We start from the raw sequence: 22,196 nt of genomic DNA on the forward strand, positions 1-22,196 counted from the left end.
TTCAATAATCAGATTATCCTCACTCACATACAAGTCATGCACCTGGGTGGCCCCTATGAGAGAAGCCAGACTGATAACATCTTCAGGAAATGCAAGGCCCAACCATCATTGGCTTGTCTTCCACGTTAGGATTTTTTTTTTTTTTAGTAATTCTAGAAAACTGCAGGGTAAGTTAACTAAGCCTTCCTTGTCTTGGGCTTAGAGCCTTGATGTTTCTGGATTATTTCAGTTAGACTCTCAACATGAAGGCCCTGTGCCAACATGGGAAGAGCCACCTCAGGACATATTGACCACACCCTGTAACACTGCCTTCAGAAGGTCCCTTCCCACCAGAGACTTCAAACCACAGCCAGATTCTCAAGGGAGATGGGTATGTGGGAAAGGTGGGTGGGAACCAAACCAATCAACACAACGCAGGCACACCCAGGGCTGAACCACAGAGGACAAGATGCCTATTCCCAGCTCTCCATCTTCATCATGATCCAGGGCTCAAGTATGGTGGCTACTTATCAGAGGTAGCAGCTACACTAGTGGAAGGAAGCAAGATGAAGAAGGGAAAGGGGAGAAGTGGAAAAGGGGGAAAATCTTAGCCATTGTTTTTCAATGTTCCCTCTTTCCTTCTGAATCAATCTCGACAATCTTGTTCCACGGTGACTATGCCCCAGAAAGTCTAGCTTCTGGTTCAACCTGAAACACTCTGGGGAAAGAGCCAGAAATATCTCCCCATTGGCAGATACCGTAGAGCCACAGGCAGCTGCTTACATAGAGCTGGCTGCCACAAAATTTACCCTGGATCACAAATACAAAGGCCACAGACTATGGCTTACTTCCGACTAGCTTGAAGGCCTTAGATCATGTTTTAATATCTATAAAGCTCTCCCATTCCTGGACTCACTGCTGCCTCTACAGTACAAATACTCAAGTTCTCCAAGTTGTCATTAAGAAAAATAAAAATTCTGGGGCTGAGGCTCAGTGGACGAGCACATGCCTGGCAAGCATAAGGCCCTGAGTTCAGTCCTCAGCTTTGAAAAGGAAAAAAAAAAGCAGTCATCTGACTCTCCTCTCTTCAGAGGAGTTGGGGGACTATGGCAATTTCTGGCTTACTGTGTGCATTGAAAATAATTCATGATTAACCGTTCCCTTAACTGCTCAACCTGTACTTTGCTACTAAGCAAAGTTCTAAAACTTTACTAGGGTCAGAATGAATGAACATTTTAAAATTTCATTTTGCATCCATTAAGCCAACACAATTTATTTCTCCTGAAGATTTCCCAACTGTCTTTTCATATTATTTTACTTAAGACAGGCATTCAACTATCGGAGCCACTCCACCAGTCTCCTGGCTCTAACTTCTAAACTGTCATCCTAGGAGCCTTCTCCTTAAAAAGAGGTTGCCTTCATTTTTTTTTTTTATTTGCCAGTCCTGGGCTTGAGTTCAGGGCCTGAGCACTGTCCTTGGACTTTCTCAAGGCTAGAGCTCTACCACTTGAGCCTCAGCACCACTTCAGGCTTTTTTTCTATGTATGTGGTACCGAGGAATCGAACCCGGGCCTTCATGCATGCTAGGCAAGCACTTTAACCACTAGGCCAAACTCCCGGCACTGGTTGCCTTCATTTTTAATTCCTTAATATCCAGCTGTCCATGTCTCTCTCTAATGTGCACAAGCCTTTCTCTAACTGAATTTCTCATTCTAGGATCCCTAGAATGAGTTGAAGATGACAATATCATTCTGAGATAGATGAAAGGCCTGGGAATTCACATGGATACATTCCACTATTAATTGGGTTACCTTTGTATTTGTGTGTGTGTGTGTGTGTGTGTGTGTGTGTGTGTGTGTGTGTGTGTGTGTGTGTGTGTGTGTGTGTGTGTGTGTATAAGGGCTTGAATTCAAGTCCTGTTCCCGGTGCTTCACTCAAGGCTAGGGTTCTACCACTTGAGCCACAAGTCCTACTTCTGGGGTTTTGTTAATTAATTGAAGAAAAGAATGTCACAAACTTTCCTGCCTAGGCTAGCATGGAGCTCAGTCTCCTGAGTGGCTGAGATTACAGGCACGAGCCCATGGTGCCCACTGTTTCTTCTTTCAAGGTATCTCTTTTTTCTCTCTTACTGTCGTTTAGCTGTAAGTCCCCATCCCATCAAGTCTAGGTAGCTTTTAGACTTTTAATATATTTTCTCATTTCTTTTTTCCTTGTCTTCTTTGAGTCATTTCCTGTGGATGGGAAGACAGAACACTAGGATGAAGTAGTGATGGATTGCTCAGAGAAGGGAGTCTATCCCTCTCTTGGAAAAGCAGTAAGATCTGAAACATCAAATCATGCCAAAATTAATGGGGTATAGTGGCTTCTCTTATTTTCCAAGCCAGTGAATCCTCAAACATTTTAGCCTGTGGACTCACTCTCAAAAGTTAGGAAGGACTCCAAAGAGCTTTTGGGTTATAAGAGTATATTAGCATTGATACACTCTGTTGTTGATCAACAAATTTCAAATTTATAGTACAGATACTTTTTGGAACTGGAGAATCTTTATTTGCTTATCATGGTGAGCCTAGGCTATAGCAGATCCTTATATCCTTTTACCATAAATAAACACAATTTCTAAATTAAAAATTAGCAATTTTAAATATATTTTGATTCAAGATTAAAAACACCACAAAATCACTAGGAAATGCATTGGAAATGAACTATACAACTTGTGTGGGGGGATGGGAAAGAAAAACTGGAAGAGTGAGGGAAGAGGTGACACTGTCCAAAAAGAAATGTATTCTTTGGGGCTGGGAGTTTGGCCTAGTGGTAGAGTGCTTGCCTAGCATGCACAAAGACCTGGGTTCGATTCCTCGGTACCACGTACATAGAAAAAAGCCAGGAAACATGGGAAAGGGTATCAATGTATGTGAATTAATGCGCCTTCTATCTGGCGAATATAATGTAACCCTTCTATTAATTACAATAAAAAATATATGGAAAAAAAAGCCAGGAAGTGGTGCTGAGGGCTCAAGTGATAGAGTACTAGCCTTAACAAAGTCCAAGGACAGTGCTCAGGCCCTGAGCCCAGGCCCAGGACTGGAAAGAAAAAAAAATGTATTTTTAAGCCAGACACAGATGACTCACACCTATAATCCTAGCTACTCAGGAGGCTGAGACCTGTGGATCGTGGTTCAAACCCAGCACAGGAAGTAAAGTCCATAAGCCACTTATTTTCAATTAACCACAAGAAAACTGGAAGTGGAGCTGTAGACTGCTGGCTTTGAGTAAAAAAGATTAGGGATAGAGCCCAGGTCCTGAGTTCAAGCCTCATGACCCCCCCCCCAAAAAAAAGGAAAGAAAAGAAAAGAAAAGGAAAAGAAATGTACTCTTGGGCTGGGAATGTGGCCTAGTGGTAGAGTGCTTGCTTACCATGCATGAAGCCCTGGGTTTGATTCCTCAGTATCATATATGTAGAAAAAGCCGGACATGGTGCTGTAGCTAGAGCACTCTAACCTTGAGCACAGAGTTGCTCAGGGACAGTACCTAGGCCCCCGAGTTCAAGCCCCAGGACTAGCCAAAAAAAAAATACTCTCTACCTGACATATGTAATTGTAACCCTTCTGTACATCACCTTTATAATAGATTTTTTTAAACTTTACATGTTCGATTTCCCCCCTTCCCTATCCAATTTCAAATAACCAATTAAGCACATATAAAATATATCAGATAACAAGGTGAAATATTGTAACAATTCACAGTTAAAATTTAAATTTAAAAAGCTACACTTTCAATTTAAGAAATTTGGAAAAATGACATTGTTTCATATTTTTCCAAATCTCTAGTGATTACCAGAAAATAGATTCTCACATCTCTATTCAGTCTGTTGGAATTTGGTGCTGGGGACTAAACCTTACATGTGATACATCACGTAATTCCCCAGGATGCTCTTGTGGCTGAAGCATGTGAACAACTTCACTTTACCATATATTTGTTATAAAATACAAGAATCATTTTAGTTAATTATTGTTAACTACATGTATATTCTTCTATGAATACCCACTAAAACCTGATGAATAAATTTCTTAGAAATTCCAATGTTGACCTTGAACATGTATCAATGAACTTTTTGTATACTCTTATTGTAACACTCAGTTATCTATTCTATGGTCTTATTTTGTTTAGGACTGTGGCCTGAGCCCAGGCCTTTCTGCATATTTAACAAGCACATGCTTTAACACACAGCTATACCCCAAAGCCTGTTCTGTTTTAAGCAGATCTTTTACCCATGCAAGATTCTGTAACACTATGGATTGGGTCAATTAGAAAATAATGGTTTCTTAGACCTTGAAAATGCTTGACACACTTCATTACACAATACCAAAATATGACATTCATCAATATTTCCACATATCTGACCTGAAAATTCTTGGGAAGCCATCAAGTTCAAGGTGACAGATGCAAATTTCCCCCAAAACCAATTTTTATATGAAAGGTCAAATTTTAGCAGTATGACAACTAAGCTTGTAAGGTGTTTTTCTTTAATTGAGGTGAGGACTTATTTCACTCCATTTGAGGAAAATGTGTGACAAATACCCAATTCTGAGTGGGCATTGTCTGTCAGCCAGTATTTCAAATAAAAAATGATGTTCCATTTGAAAAGCAGCTAGTTCTGCTTGCAATTCAAACCAGCACACAAATGCTTTACCTCAAGACAACCATCACAGTTCAGCAGGAAGCAGAAATAGTTTATGAGGACACCTCCCGTCATCACACTGAATACTAAAAAGATAGGTATTCAAGGGTCAAGATTTAATGACATTCATTATTTTTAGTGCTTTGTCAAGGACATTCTTCAGTGCATTGTTCACTCTGATGTATCTGGTAGGGAATGATATTGTGACAACTTAAGTAGCCAGTACTCTGCCTTGAAAAGCAGGCAAAGAAGTTTAACTGACAACTCATTTTTGATTAGTACAACAGTTTAGACTTAAAAACAGGATCTCAGGGACACCGGAGAAGTCTACAGTCCAAATTAAAGAAACTCTGCATTGTCTCAATTCTGATAAAGAAAATTTTTCTCTTTTAGAACAGACAAAAAGCAAAAACAAAAACATGACCACACACTTTCTCTCTCCCTCTCTCCCTCCCCCCCCCTCTCTCTCATAGCTGATCCCTTATCCTCCTCATCAACTTGTTAGGGGTTCAAAAGATTCTGTCCTTACCAATTCCATCGCCTCATCACTCACCTATAACTTCTATTCATTCACCTTCACAGTGCTCCTAAAACAGCACCACTTAGCACATTCTTCTTTCCCTAGCACAATGACTTGAACTCAGGGCCTCATACTTGGATCAGTTTACTTGCTTATAACTAGCTCTTTACTACTTTGAGCCATACCTCCAGCCTGGCTTTTTGATGGTTAGAGATGGAGACTTCTGCTAAGCGAACCTTAAACCACAATCATCTAAACGTCAGCCTGGCTAGGTGTGCAGTAAGCTACTAGCAACAGGCTTCTCTTTCTTTTTTCTTTCTTTCTTCTCTCTCTCTCTCTCTCTCTCTCTCTCTCTCTCTCTCTCTCTCTCTCTCTCTCTCTCTCTCTCTCTCTCTCTCTTCTTTTCCTTCCTTCTTTTGTCAGTTGTGGGACTTGAACTCTGGGTCTGGGCATTGTCCCTGAGCTCTTCAGCTCAAGGCTATCACCCTACCCCTTGAGCTTCCAGTTTTTCTGGTGGTTAATTGGGGATAAGAGTCTCATGTACTTTTTATTGCCTGGGCTGGCTTTGAACTGCAGTCCTCAGATCTCAGCCTCCTAAGTAGCTAGGGTTACAGGTAGAGTTACTGCATCCAGCTTTATTTTCTTTTTAAAGTACATTTCTTTCGGATTTTCTATAGATTTTGACTGCAATGGAGAAAATAGAGGTTGTTGTAAAAGGCAACTAGGAAAAACCAGTAGTTACTTCTAGGATACTATGTTCTTGTAGGTTTTTTTCTACTAATCTTTCTGCTGTTTCTGTACTGCTATGGGGAAGGGAGTAGAAGAGTATACTGGGGCTTAAACTCAAGGCTTCACTCTCTTGTTTGACTTTTTCACTTAACGCCAGCGTTCTACTACTTGAGCCATGTCTCCAGTCATGGCATTTTGCTGACTAACTGGAGATAATATACTCAGACTTTTATGCCCAGGCTGGCTTCAAACTATAATCCTCAGATCTCAGCCTGAGTAGCTAGGATTACAAAAATGATACAGCAGCACCTGGCTCTTCTTCCTCTTCTTCACAGCTCACAAACAGAACGTTTCTCAGTTCTCTTGTCTGAAGAAGACCACATCTTTTCTAGAGTCTAACTTAGGTCATCATTTTATGATCATCATTTTATGTTCATATGCTCAGTATATATGCATAGTTTTGTTTAGATTTTTCCACCACCACTTAAAGTCAACATTTCTGAAACAATTCAAACCACAATGCTTGGCAATCTCTCCTTCAGCATCTTCACAGACTCAAGTTGTCATTTTTGTCCTTATAACTCAACATCTCATTCATCACTTCTTTGCTGACCCTGAGGTCATTTCAGATTTTATTCTCTTGTTTTCTTGCCATCCTTCCTGATCCCAGGCATTTCCTGCCCATTCCATCCTACTCTGTTGCCAGATACTAGGGACATAAGTGTGTGTGCACTAGCCCACACAAAACCTGATGACAATATCAATTTTCACTTCCCAGTTACAGAAAATATGAGAAGTGAATTTCTTCTTTTTATAAAGTATCTCGTTTTTGTTACAGTGGCCTCAATGGATTATACTACAAGGTAAATCTTAAGACATAACACTAGTTAAAATACTTTCCATGCTTAGGCTCCCCACCTGAACTTCTAATGTACCATACAACCTGAATCAGTCCACATTTATTCATCCTTTACAGTATAAGCACTGTGTATACAGATCTTTAATCCTCTACCCGACGCAGTGAAGGAAAAGACTTGATAGCTCACCTCAAATAATAGCATCTAATATCATGCTTTTTACTACTTAAAATTTAAGTATTTACTAAAAAACAAAAACATCTGTAGTCTCTCTTCCACTGGACACCTTCCAGGCTTGCCCACTTTCATACCTCCATCTAACTAAATCTTATTCAACCATTAGCAGAATGGTGTTTCACCATCTAAAAGTCTAGGAATAAAACAGGATAAAGGGTATTTCTTGACACAAGAAGAAGAATAAAATCAGGGGAACTGCATAGTTATGTTTCATTTCTAAAACTAGGTAGAAGGTAGAGCAGTACTATTATCTTTAATTCTCTATGTCTTTACTCCTTAATCCTCTATATTTTTGAATATATGAAATAGTAGTAATAATAACAACAATAATAAGTGAGGATTCCTTTTCCCAATAAGATAGCTGTATATTATTCTCTTGTTCTATATACTCTAATTTTATATGCAGACTACCAGAGAAAAAGTTTCATCATATTTTAAGATTGATATGTAATAAGCAATGACTCATAAAGACTGAAAACTTTCTCACCCTTCCCTAGTACAACCTGCTTAAGTTGTTAATGATATAGTAAAGCAAATCTGAATCAATTACGTGGTTGTCTTAAATTCAAAGAAATAAAGTCATGAGTCCTGTTATATTTTAATAATGCTCATTTGTCTAAGAGTTCTTTCCTCATAAGGCAGAGGTATTGTTTTGGGGGAAAATATGCTAGACCAGTAACAGGAAGCTTATTCATAAAGGTCCTATTCTTTGTGTCACACAGCATAGTAGAAACATTTGATAGGCAAACAAGTTTTTGTATTGTGTGTAAGGACTTTCTAAGTCACTTTGTTTTCTGTGTTTTAAATATTTTAAAAGTGAAAAGGCAGAATGCTTTTATATTTTCTAAAGATGTTTGCAGAGGCATGCAAACATTAATAAACATTCTTCACTTTAAAAAAGTTTAAGAAGAAATGTTCAATAATCTGAATCTACTTCCTAGATGTGGAAAATATGCAAACTACATACCATTAGCATTACTTACAAATTAATGAAACAAATTTTAGGTGCTCATTTATTTTTTTACTAAAATTTTCAGAGAACTAGGAATCAAGAGTCAATAAAGTACATAGCAACCAAAACCAAAATGAGGCAAAGCAGCAAAGTGTAGAAAGAGTATTTTAAATATCTAGGAATAGCTTGTTACTCCACAAGTGCACACGACATTTCAAAAGCATTTTTCAAGATGCTGTTTCCAGAGACTCTGTTCATTTAGTGAATATAGACATACTACTATTGACAGTACCCAAAGGGTCACAGATACTTAAATAAAAATTCTAAAGAAAGAATAAAAAGCAGAAATTCAAATTAAAAAGTAAAACTTTGCTGACTCTGGTGGTATTAAACCCTAGAACTTTGGAATTTGCTCATCATACTCCTGCACCAGCATGGCTTAAAACCCAAGCTAAGTTTTAGTTAGCCCAAGTCTCTCCTTTAAATTTAATGACCTAGACAAAAAAAGTACACTTTAATGTGACAGTCTTAATTAACTCCATTGACACTTTGGAGATTCCATGAGGGTTACAAAACATCACCCTTTGCTAATTGCCAAGTTTAATTTGTTAGGCAACCACCTTCTCACCAACCAACACAATAATTCTGCTGGGCCTTGCAACACACCCTGGCTATTTCTGCATGTGACCATGTTTCCACAAACAAACTATCCCCCAACTCACACCTTTAAAAAAGTGAAAACATACCCTGTTTCTTAATTTAGCTGGAGTAGAAACTTCCAGACCTCTCCTTGTAGCTCGTGTGTGTGTGTGTGTGTGTGTGTGTGTATATCTCATAATTTTGGTCCCCATGAAGCCAGGTGAAGCTGAATCACAGCTCAGGGCTCAGGAGTGAGCACACATGTGATTTTTGGCCACTCTAGCAATACTGACTAGCTGCTCTTGAATTCAGCTGGGCCCACAGCCAGACACAAGCATACCTCCTCTTGGCAAGAAAGATGGCCAATTCTGCCTCCAGCACAGGGAGAAAAGATGACAATGGGAACTATTTATAACCTCCTTTCTTAGTCCAGTAAAACTCCTAAATCTCTCTCCTACTCTCACATCAGAAGAACCCTATATAGAACACCAACAATTCTCTCACAGTGGTGTTTAGTCAAAGACCAGGGGCATAATCAGCAAGGACTACAAAGAGTTTAGTGGGTGGGAATGAGGGTAAGAGGTGGCAGGCTTAATCTGAACTGGACAGACAGCTCAGTAAATCCAATGTCTGTTGCTCACTTCAGAGGAATTGATTTTTGCTTTCCTTTCAACACAGGGGACAGAGATGAGAGTGAGCAGGTCACTGGCACTGAGAATTCATCATTAAGAAAGACCATGTGTGCCTGTCAACAGCTGTTCTAACTGCATGGCATGATGGGGTCCCACCTTCACCACATGCACCCAATGTCTTTCTCCCCTTCACCCAATTCCTCAGTGGACTCCAACCAAACAACTGAGTAAACTTTCTCATGCCAGAACACCTGCAATAGAACCTCTTGCTTGCCCAACATTCCCCCAGGCTATCTCCTCTCCCACCTATTCTAAACTTCCTAATTTCTGCTTCTGTCAGTGGCTCCCCAATGACTCCTCTCGGCTCATTTCTTCTTGGTTTCTGCTTTTGTCCATGATATCTTCTCCACTTACTTTTAGCTGTATTTTCACCACTGTTCCATCCCACTTATCTACAATGTCCTACTTACTGCTATCCATCCTCTCATCCGAAACTCTATATGCACAGACAACAGTTACAACAGAAAGGAGTTCTTTCCCCCCACACTTAAGAAAGAATAAAAAAGAGAGCACCAGTAATTCAAAGTGGAAACCCAGATGTGTTTTCTTTCCTAAATTCACTTGCAGTACTACTACATAAACATGTATTCGTACTGAGGGCAAAATAAGCTTCTGTACTTAAGCCAAGATTCGTAATCACATGTTTCTACAGGAAAACAGGGTACAAGTGTAAAACACCCAAATTAACAGCCAGAGTTGTCAGCTGAATACATCTCAGATAAGTATTAAGCAAATTCTTGAATTGATTAAAAAATAAAAAAACTATTAATGCATCTGCTAAATACATAATGTCTACTATACATATTTTATCTATTTAAAATGTAGACTAAAAGACATAAAAATACATAAAATAATTTCATGAAAAGACTTCAGCTTGGATTTCTGGGCTAGGAGATAATTCCTATGTCAACTCCCTCTAAAGAAAAACTTGACATGTATAATTTTTTATGAAAGCTAGGTGCTAGTAGCACATACCTGTAACTCAAGTTACTCAGGAGGCCGAAATTTGAGGATGGTGATGTGAAACAAGACACAGTAAAAAAGTCCAAGAGACTTTTTTTCCCATTGTCCAGTTGTGGGACTTGAATTCTGGCTCTGGATGCTATCCCTAAGCTCTTCAGCTCAAGGCTAACACTCTATCACTTGACCAGCAGAACCCCTTCCAGTTTTCTGATGGTTAATTGGAGAGAAGAGTCTCATGGACTGTAGTGCCCTGGCTGGCTTTGCAATCCTCAGATCTCAGCCTCCTGAGTAGGTAGGCTTACAGGCATAAGCTACCAGTGCCCAGCCAGGAGACTCTATCTCCAATTAGCCACTAAAAAGATAGAAATGAAGTTGTGACTCAAGTAGTAGAATATTAGCCCTGAGCAAAAAAGTTCAGAGACAAAGCCCAGGCCCTAAATTCAAGCTCTAGGACTAGCACAGATGCATAGATAGACAGAGCAAGCTTTCAAAAGTTAACAATGAGCTGGGCACTGGTGACTCAAACCTGTAATCCTAGCTACTGAGATCTGAGGACCAGAGCCAACCTGGGCAGAAAAGTCCATGAGACTCTTATCTGCAATTAACTACTCAGAAAAAGCCAGTTGTGCTGTGGCTCAAGTGGTAGAGCACTATCCTTGAGCACAAAGAGGCTCATGGACAGTGCCCAGCCCAAGTTCAAGCCCCAGGCCTGTGGGGAAAAGTTATCAATGTTCTTAAGTTTACTGTAAGCTTTGTTTAACATTTCAACTTTTCAGGCAAAGCCTGTTGTTGAATATTCTGCATTGGCAAAGCACTAAAAATTTAAAAATATTGAAATGCATCATCTGATTTTTCATGTGCTCTAAGCCCAGATAGATGAGAATCTAGAGGAAATAAGACCCAGCCCTTATACAATGCATACACACCTACTTAACTTTTCTTTACCGTAAATATTACTCCAAGACTTCACATTAGCTAAACAGATAAACTGCCCAAGAAAAAATCCCGTCCCACTCAGTTCAGTGAAACATTCCTGCTAAGAGCACTCGGTGAGTACCATTCTGTAGTCTTTAGGAGAAGAGGGAGAAATCACTGGAAGCAGGTTCTTACCATTCTCACTGGGCTCTGCGGGCTTGGATACTTCTCTGAACGGGATTATAACTGCATCACCAGGCACCCTGGGGCTTTCCACATACTTGGGCTTCCTGACTGGACCTGCAGTGGAAAAGATCTGAATGTGGCTAATTTTTTCCAGATGCAAACAAAGCTTCAGAACATACAGCATGTGTCCTGACCAGGACCCAAATACGCCTGAAGTAAGAGCCAGCCCCTTCCCCTCCCTTGAACACACACAACCAGTTTAGGGCAGACACAGAATGTCCAGTCCCAGCTGCCAGGGAAGAAAAGGGTAAGCTGGGTTTGGAGAATGTAAACTCTGGTAGAAACAAAAGCTGTTGTTCTGCTGTGAAGCCTCCACAGCTGTCTTTTGCTGTATCAAGTAGGTGATTTTGACATGTTCAAACCTGGACAGCTTGCAGTGAAGGATATTTTTTTTAATGATATTTTTCTTTACATCATTTTCTTTTTAGATAATGATGGTTTGGTTGCTTGGTGTCTCCAAAGTCAAGAGGTAAGGATTACAAACAGCGAGACTGAAGTATCAACACGCACAGCAACCATTGAACATAGGCATTTTATCAGGCTGGTGACGCACAGGGCTCAGAAGTCAACTGTTTTCTTGGCAGCTGAAGCAGCTGCCTTCAAAAGGGGTGTGGCAGTCAGCCCAGCATGCAATTCAGGGACACAACCCAAGAGACTGGGTGTCTTGTCTCCCTCCCTCAACCCCAACATCAGACAATCTGGAAATCTGAGACTTGAGTGGAACCACTTTTTGCTGCTGCTGCTGCTGCTGCTGCTGCTGCTGCTGCTGCTGCTGCTGCTGCTGCTAAAGGAAAGAGGTGCAGCAGCTTTGGAAAACAAGTTATTGTGCTCAAGACTCACTATAAAATTACCATACAGCCCAGCAATTCCACTCCTGTATGAATGCTGCATACTGGTGGCTCGCCTAGCTACTCAGGAGGCTGAGATCTGAGGACCGCAGTACAAAGCCAGCTTGGGCAGAAAAGTCCCTGAGACTCATCTCCAATTAACCAGCAAAAACACAGAAGTGGAGCTATGTTCAAGTGGTAGAGTACTAGCCTTGAGCAAGGGACAGCTTTCAGGCTCTGAGTTCAAGCTGAGTACCAGTACAAGCACACACAAGCGTGTGCCCACATATAAACATATACACACACATCTCAAATAAACCTGATACACATATGTGTCCATAATAACATTATTCCTAATAACCAAAGGCCTGTCAACCAATGAAAACAAAATAAGGTGTTGTTGCACATCAAGTATTCTTAGGAAATAACAAAAGGAATGAAGCATCAATTCATGCTAGGACATGATTACAACAGGAAAACATGATGCCAAGTGAGAGAAGCCAGTCATAAAACCACATACTTTACAGTCCTATCCAGTCTGCAATATCTGGAATAGGCAAACATACAACACAAAAGGCTTGAATGGTTTTCAGGGTTGAGGATATGCACGCTTGTGGGATGGTGACTATGTAAGTTCTTTAGGGGGTAATAAAATGCTCTAAAAGTAGTCTTTAGCAATCATTTGTGCAACCTTGTAAGACAGACTTTAAGTGGGTAGACTTTAAATAGGTGAACTGTAGAGCATATGAATACATGTTTGTAGCATTTTAAAAAATTAAAAAGGCTGACAGTCTCTCCTTTGAAATATTACATTCCACCATGATCTAGAGTCATGAGCTTGACTTCACTATAATTCTAAGGAAGGAAACTTTATGTACCAGTAAAAGAAGGGAATGAACAGAGCTCCAGATGGGGGTCTAATAACTTTTATCCCCTGAATACCCCAAGTCACTGTCCTGACCACCCAGTGGGGTCCCAGCTTCATCCTCACAGGGAAGGAGTGATGCAGGTAGACTCACTCTTGGCCTCAAACATCTCGTCGTATGAGAGATTTTGCTCAAAATGTGGTTTATGGTGAGAGATGCTGCCACCTAAAGGCTTACTGCAAAAGCATCTACATGAGTAGAAAAATAGCTAATTCCTAGCCAGTGATTTTAAACATTCCACATCTTAAAACAGACTGTTACCAAAGAAGCTTTTTTTAATTATATTGTTTCAAACTGTATGAACCGTGATTTTTATAGGTCTTACGTATTTAAGTAGATGGCTATCTTTATAACTTACTGAACCTGGTCAGAAGAGAATGCTGTTTAGGTTAATGAAAGGGTCACTGGAGACACACAGTTACATGGGAAATGTAGGCTATACACCAGCATCCAGGCTTTACTACACACTTATAAATGTGTATGGGAGGGTGGGGCTAGAGGGAAGAGCTAAAGCATTTGCCACGGAAGAAGAAACTGGGATGAAGGCTGGAGCAAGGTAGACAGAATCACAACCAAAGAAAACACGATAATCTAAGTTCTTTTTTTTTTTTGCCAGTCCTGGGTCTTGAACTCAGGGCCTGGGCACTGTCCTTGGACTTTCTCAAGGCTAGAGCTCTACCAGTTGAGCCACACCATTTCTGGCTTTTTTTATGTATGTGGTACCAAGGAATCGAACCCAGGTCCTAGTGCATGCTAGGCAAGTACTCTACCACTAAGCTAAACTCCTGGCTCCTATGTTTCCTCTTACTAGCTGTTGAAATGTTATGAAGTAAATATAAATAATAGTTCACCAATGTGACCCTTTATTTAAATTGCTTTTCACATCAGCTCAACCTCAAACACTGCAAAACAAAATAAATTTATAGCCTGAGAGTTTTATTCCTTTACCCCAATTGCTCATTAGAGAATTTGTGTGCACTTTCTATTAAGCAGAGCAGAGGAACAGTCATTCACCTCTGCTGTCTTCTGAAAGGCCATTAAGTTGCTGTAAAGGGATTAAAGAGACATCTGTGGGGAAAGGAGGCAACCACAGACCTAACTTCTGAAAGTAGGAATCAGACTGCCAACGAGCAGAGGACCGAGCAGCCCAGAAAGACATGCGCCAAGGGGTGTGAAGAGGCTGAGTCCAGGCAGGGACATCAGACAGCTAGCAGGACCAGAGCCAAGTAAGTCCCCAAGGGGGAGGGCAGGCTAATGATTTACATAAAGAAGACTTAGATCCCCTCCTTTCCCCTACACACCTGAATTTCCTCCTAAGACAAGTAGTCCTTCCCTCATTTTGAAGGTTGAGTTTGTTCTCTGGGAAAGCTGAAGTCTAAGATTATGAAGATTCTAGATGCAGAATGCAAAACTTGAGTAATCATACAATTAGGGACTGCCCCCACTGAAACAGCAGACCCTAGACAATCATACTATAGCATAGCCTGCGCTCTAGATACAATAAATTATAAGAACAAGGAGCTAGGGATCCTCAGACAGAACCTGTGAAAGAAATATCTTTCCCTGAAAGACAGTGACTAATCAGGTTCAAAAGAGAACTCTGAAAAAAATCAGAGAGAACAAGACAGAACACCAAGACGGAACACCCTCAAGAGAAAGGCCATATTGCATTCAGTACACAGAGCTTATTGTGACATGCATCATTCACAGTCTAGAGTGTGGTCAGCTGAGCAGACTGTGGCTGCAGAGGGACAACAACTGAAAGGCACCTGAGTTCAGACCTACCACTGTCATCTGGCCCCTGATCATACATGCCTACACACCATCTACTAAACCAGGATGGCAAACATCTCTGTGCTACCCACATGAAAAATTCCTGTAAAAGCAACAGACTTGCCAACAGAGATCAAAACTGAAAAACATATCTCTTCCACTCTACCCCACACCACCCCACTCCACCCTTAGTTGGAGAAAACTATCACCTAGCAGCTTTTCCATGCCCAGCTTTGTGTTTATAAAAACACTTCATATCCCCAAGCATAAGCTGCTTTCAAGTAAAATAATGTTCTTCCTTTATACAATCCGAAACAATCACAATGGAATCTCACAGAGTAACTGACCAGATTTCTTATATTCCTGATATGAATTCTGCTCAAAAAAAGAGGCTCTGAAAACCAAAACAAGACTGCCATCCATTCTTGACAGTTGGGCCCATGTGCTTCCTTGGCTAGCTATCGCCCATCCTGATGGCTCCTGGTAGCTAATCCACAATGACACTATCAAGCACCTTTCCTGTGCATGGGGAACCTAGGGAGACTGATTCCATGTGGATTCTGACCATTGAGATATGGGAAAGGATCTCAAACCATGCTTTTAAAGGTAAGTAAGGTCTCTAATGACCTGCCGTCAGGTTAAAGTGGGGACTGGTAGCCATGGCTGGAGCTGTGTTCAAGTTGTAAGGTTTAAGATAAACAGGAATTTGTTGTTCTTGATCATAATTATATCCACTTCCATCTCACTCCACATCCCTTTTCTCTTCCCAATTTTCTAGACCCCCACCAAACATCCCCCATGTGATACAGGGGATGGCGGGGATGGTTACTCAAACCTATAATGAACTCTTAAAATTTAAAGAAACAAAAGAAGTACCAAAAGAAGGGGGTTAAATACATATACACTTGCAGATAACAAGTGGCAGGTCACAACAGAACAGATGTTGCAGGCTTGTTTATTCACAGAAAGGGGCCTCATGTCAGACTGGAAAGCAGCAAGCAACCCAATCTGCCCTTCATCATTCCATTCTGCAACCTCGAAGGCACAGAGTCCCCCATTTAGTAGTCTGCCTTTACGTAAATCTCCAAATATACTTTTCCCAGAGGCCAGTTTTCTTACATTTTTTGACATTTTAATCACATAGCTATTCCGCTGCTTAGAAACTTACCATATAAGGAATATTTTTTTAAAGGAATGGCAGAAGTAAACCAAACTGGGCTTTATCTCCAGGCAGTGAAATAGAGAAAGGCAGTGGTTGTTTTCCATTTTTGAGTATTTCAGCTAAAAATAACTTTACATACACTGTGTGTGTGTGTGTGGTGTGTCTGTGTATGAGAGATAGAAAGAGAGAAAGAAAGAGAAAGACAGGAAGAGATAAAGGGGGAGAGAGAGAAAGAGGGAGAGGGGGGAGGGAGAGAGAAAGCATGTGTACATGTCCAGTATTTGGGTTACTTAGATATTTAAAATAGTTCTTACATTTTTAATGCCATCTAAAAACTATGAAAAGTGATGCTACAGATTATGAACTTTTTTATTATCAAACTTTCACAATAAAGTTTCTCTGAATTTATCTGATCTAGTTGTTGACCTCATACTGGAAAATATGCAAGAGATAAGAAGAAATCGAAATGAATAAGGATTTGGAGCCCAGAAGCTGTATCTTTGAAGCAAATGTCATTCATTAACCAATTCTAAACAGCAAACCATGGTGAACTCATTTTATTTTTTAAGCTATCCTTTTAACTGATTTTTTATTTGCATGCATTAGCAGCCTTGTATTTTTAAAGAGTAAGCTGTGCAAACAGTGTTCTGAAAGTCAGACTATTCTCCTTCTTGTACCTCAAAAGGGAATATGTAGTAGGAAAGGAGACAATTTGGGCATGATAAAAGTGGAGCACTGGTCTAACATAGGCTGTGTTACAAAGCAAGTCCTCTGCAGCAGGACTTGGCCTGTCTTTGCTGTCTCTTCCTGACAAGGAGACTGGAAAATTGGTGGACTGCCCACTGGCTCGTAAGACGTGACATCCTATTGGGAGAACTCATTCTAAGGAAAGAAGAGGCCAAACAATGAATTCACTCACATGGAAAATCCTGTCCAAAGGGGAAGTCAATTTCAGGTATGGTAAGATGTTTACCAGCTAAATTTCTCCTGTGAAAATAGAAACCTAAAATGTTGCCTGAATCAACTCTCTTTACTTAAGGGAATGATCAAAGACAGACAGAGGCCTGTGTTCCAGAGCATCTAAAGGGAGAAGTACACAGGTAGCCCTGTCTTCCAGACCTAAGGACATCTAGAAGCTTCTAGAACCACTTCACAAGGCTCTAGGCTTTATGTAAAGTCAGAAGGGCAACAAATTAATGCATAGAAGTAAACTAATGTGACATCATCCATACTCAGGCAAGTGTGACATGGGGAAATTAAGCCTAGAAAAAAAAAAAAAGAGGAAGGGCTGGGAGTTTAGCCTAGTGGTAGAGTATTTGCCTCGTATGCATGAAGACCTGGGTTTGATTCCTCAATACCACATACATAGAAAAAGCTGCAAGTGGCGCTGTGACAGTGCTAGCCTTAAGCAAAGGAAACTCGGGCCCCGAGTTCATGCCCCAGGACTAGCAAAAAAAGAAAAAAGAAAAGAAAATGCGTTGTCTAACTGGTATATATATTCCAGGAGTAACCTGCTTTGAAGTAAAAAGTAATCCTCAAGAGACTCTATTTCAAGCCTGTCCACCAGTTGTCCCCATCACGAACCAACAGCAGGAGCATTAATTAGTACACCTTGTTTTGGAAGTAGACTTTCACATTAGTGAAACTAATGATTTTGCTAATAGAAAGTCAGAAGCGGTGCTGTGGCATAAGTGGTAGAGCACTAGTGTTGAGAAAGCCTAAGGGTAGTCCTCAAGCCCTGAGTTCAAGCTCCAGGACAAGAAAGAAAAGAAAAGGAAAGAATAGAACAGAACAAGGGAGTGAGGGAGGAAGGGAGGAAAAAGAAAGGGAAAGGGAGAGAGAATGGGAAAAGGAAAGGGAGAAAGAAAGGGAGAGAGAGGGAAACGGAGATAGAAAGGAAAAGGAAGGGAGGGAGTGAGGGAAGGATAGAAGGGAGGGAGAGAGCGGAGGGAGGAGAAAAGAAATAGAAAAGAATAACAAAGGTCACCTTGGGAATATGAAGAAATATGAACATTATCTGACATCATTGCCACTAAGCCTACTCTTATTTATTTCAAATACCTTATTTTTATGGCTCTACTGGAAAGGAGTGTACAGTCTTTATTCATACATGCATGATGAGGAAGTGAAAGTATGCTCTCATTAGGGTCTTAATTCAGTAGGGAAAGCACAGCACATAGTATCATGTTCCCTCAATAACGCAGCATTACAAGAAATGTGGACAGAGATTTTGTCTAGTCTCAAATGGTAGCTGGATGTTTATGGTACTGTGAGTGCAATAAGCTCCTCATACAACAAAACAAATTATGTTTCCATTTTCTTCTAATGTAGCTTGATGGGTCACCATCCATCATGTTGTTGCCATACTGAACCTGAGTATGCTTTTATGTATTAAAGCATGGAGAAGCCTTAATTCATTGTATTTGTTTGCCCCACAAATATCTAGGGCACATCTACCTCGTGCTAGGCATCAGAGACCCACAAACATGACACAGTGCTCTTGAGGGTCTCAAACAAGAGGCTGGAAAACTTAAAGGGAATTTTAAAACACCACCAGTATAATAAAAATGTATGTCCAGTGGCTTTAATCTGTTACCTAAAGAAAATGCAGTGTCTAGCTGGGAGATGTGGGCTCATGCTTGTAATCCTAGATGTTCATTCAGGTGGCTGAAATCTGAGGATTATAGTTCAAAGCCAGCCTAGGAAAGTACATAAGGCTTACTTCCAATTAACCAGTAGAAAACCAGAAGTGGCACTGTGGCTCATAGTGGTAGAGTACTAACCTTGAGTAGAAGAGCTCAGGGATAGCACTCAGGCTCTGAGTTTAAGCCACATGACTGACAAGTAAGAGAGGGAGGGAAGGGGAGGGGGAGGAGGAAAGAGCAGAGAGAGAGGAGAGAGGAGGCTGGGAATGTGGCTTAGTGGTAGAGTGCTTGCCTAGCATGTACCAAGGGTTTGATTCCTCAGTACTACATACACAGAAAAAGTCAGAAGTGGCATTATGACAGTGCAAGCCTTAAGCAAAAGAAGCTCAGGCCCTGAGTTCATGCCCTAGGACTGGCAAAAAAAAAAAAAAAAGAAAAAGAAAAATTGCATTGTCTAGATATTCCAGAAGTAACTTGCTTTGAAGTAAAAGGCATTCCTCAAGAGACTAGTTCAAGCCTGTCCACCAGTTGTCCTCATCACCAACCAACAGCAGGGCACATTAATTAGTATACCTTGTTTCGGAAGTACACTTTCACATTAGTGGTGAAACTGGTGACTTTGCTAATGGATATTATGGTTGCTGAGATCTTATTTTTAATAGTGAAATGCATGCTATTCACAGAAGGTACAGGGACTAGCTAGAAATCCTGTGACCCAGATATAAATCTCAAGGAGGTCCTTAAAAATGTAGAGCTGTGGGTAAGAAGGGTACTCTTTGTTAAGCCCCTGATGTAAAATAGAGGAATAATCTGCTTTATGGTAGGTAGAACTCTAAGGGTGCTACCAAGATTCCCATTCGCTCAATACTGAGTTAAACAATCGCAGTCCTGTGGACTGAGGGACTCTACAATGGAATTCATAAATAGTTACTGATTAGCTGATCTTTAAAAAAAAGAGATTTTCCAGGATTATCAGTGTGTGCCCAAGGTCATCCTGAGAACCCTCAAAAGCAAAAGTCAGACAAAGGAGAGGGGAAGCAAAATAAAGAAGACCTTAGAGGCTGGAAGGGGGAGATGGCTCGTCTCTTCTACATATGCTATATGACTGCCTCTGAAGAGAAAGGAAGGTAGCTGGGTGTGGGGGTACATGCCTAGAACCCAAGCTACTAGAGAGACAGGGGCAGAAGAAAATCAGATCAGTCCAGACAAAGTTAGAAAAACTTTATTTAAAAAATAAAAACTTAAAGAGAGGGGTACATGAGTCAAGTGGCAGAGTACAGCAAATGTGAGGCCATAGATAGATTCAACCCTCCACATTGTAGGGTGAGGAGCAAAGGAATGTACATAGTCTATTAAGTGCTATCTTACGTGCTATCGATAATCAGTGAATGCTGGAACTGCACAGGGTAAATGAAGCAGGTTGTGCAGTTTCATGGTGGCAGACTGCTAACTAGTCTCCATGTGGGCAAACTCAAGAGTAAGGATTGTCTTCCTTCATACGCAGGCATGAGTTTATGAGGAGGAAATCTCTACCCCTCATCCTGTAACTTCTAGTAATAAGGATGCTTTTCCACAAAGAATTTTGTATCTGAAACTGGTTTAGTTTGCTTTATAAGGAATACAGTTTGAGCCTCCCTACAGAAAAAAAATCTGATATTGAAAATGTTCTAGGATAGGAGTGTAACCTAGTGGTAGGGTGCTTTCCTAGCATGCATGAAGCCCTGAGTTTGAATCCTTGGTACTACAGGCACAGAAAAAGCTGGAAGTGTTACTTTGGCTTCAGGAAAGAAAAAAAAAAGCTCAAGGACAGTGCACAGGCCTAAGTTCAAGTCCCAAGGAAGGCACAAACAATGTGCCTTTTTTGGAGTAGAGCTATGATGCCTGCCACCAACAACAAATTTAAGGTGACCATACATGACAGGTTATAATCCCACTACAAACCTCTACCATCCTACAGCTCCTATGCAGGTGGCAAGGTAAACCATCAACATTTCTGCTCCTTCAGCTGAATTCTAGAACTTTCCACATGCTACTGCTGAGCTTCTGCTTCTACAGCATGTACACTGTCACTGCCCATGTAACTTTCAGCATCCTGTAGCCAACTCACCTTTATGTGCTTCTGGCTTCTCTATAGAAATAGCACTCTGGTCTGTGACACAATCTCTAGAATCGCAAGCTTACCATACACAGGCAAAAGACTAGTGCTGGGTCATACACTGGATGGCCCCAAAAGTCCCCAGGCACCCTACAACCAGGCTTCAGCTCTGAGATAAAAAGCAAGAGCAAATTGCAGACTGTGCTCATAAGCATGAGACAAATGTCCCACTCTGACCTCATTGTGATGAGCTCACCCTTGAAAGCATGTGCTTTCTGTTCTCTGAAACACCTCCTTTGGATATCAAGAGACCAGCAGAGATACTTTAGGAGTTAGCTACTATCTCCAGAGAGTCTAAACAGGACACACTGCACTCCTGGATGCCATAAGTGACTATGACATCCCTGAGAAGGTCGAGCCACAGCTGCCCTGTCCTCGACAGTGACTCATACTACTCATCCCTTAGCAAGAATGCTGACTTCTTAGCTGTGCCCTGAGCTTAGGACACGCAGGGAGAACACTTCCACATTAAACATACCAATATCCAAGTTATCACAGAACTAGAATTTTTCCCAATCTCACTCTAAAACCAGGTCAAGATTAAGTTAAGAATTCCTGATAATACATTGACTTATTACCACAAAACGTGGCAACTTTTTATTACTGTTTTTTTAAAGCAATTGTTAGAGATCTCTGGCTTACCACCTGCTCCCAGTCAACCAGGCAAATCACAGGGTACATTAAATCATTGCCACAAAGCCTCTGTCTCCGAGGGTGCTGAAGATGTCTCCAGTGATGTAAACATTCTGAGACACAGACAGCAGGTAATCTAACCCTCCCCATACTCCCACACAGGGTGGTTCTTCAAGGGCTTCCTAACTACTTTTCACACAGACTTAAACATCTTAGGCATGAGTACAAAAACATCTGAAAGCATCTGGGGGCAAAGAAGCATGTCTATGAAAATAACTCCCCAATCTGTGTTTTCAAAGAAAAAATAGCTCCATATTTATCTTCACCATTTCAATAGGCACTGCTTGTAGACTCAGCTACCTTACTATGAGGAAGATTTCTTGAAGGTCTATGCTAACAGCTAATATACTATCCCACTCAGAAAACTACCAAAATTTTCTTCTCTAAAGTGTGTACTTTTTATGCAAACCTGATCATAAAGACAAAATTAGCCATGCATGGTATGATGGTGTACACCTGCAATCCCAGCACTCATTCAAACTCCATTAATGAGTCTGGCCTATACAGTAAGACTCTGCCTAGGAAGGGAGGGGAGAGCAGGGAGAGAGGGGAGAGACAGAAGAGAGGGGAGAGAGAAAGGGGGGAGAGAGGGGGGGATGGGGGGGAAA

The 22,196-nt window shown here is 40.9% G+C and overlaps 1 protein-coding gene across 3 annotated transcripts in view; it reads right to left on the minus strand.

The window, feature by feature from the left end:
- Positions 1–22,196, minus strand: part of Tanc1 (tetratricopeptide repeat, ankyrin repeat and coiled-coil containing 1) — a 222,862-nt gene that overhangs the window by 74,730 nt on the left and 125,936 nt on the right. For all 3 annotated transcript variants that reach the window (XM_090342784.1, XM_090342782.1, XM_090342783.1), the window contains one exon: positions 11,357–11,461. In XM_090342784.1, coding sequence (XP_090198910.1) covers positions 11,357–11,461 — 105 coding nt within the window. The remainder of the gene's footprint in view (positions 1–11,356; positions 11,462–22,196) is intronic.

The sequence above is a fragment of the Megascapheus bottae genome, chromosome 12, assembly GCF_031878675.1.
Source record: "Megascapheus bottae isolate mThoBot1 chromosome 12, mThoBot2.hap1, whole genome shotgun sequence".
Taxonomy (NCBI): Eukaryota; Metazoa; Chordata; class Mammalia; order Rodentia; family Geomyidae; genus Megascapheus; species Megascapheus bottae.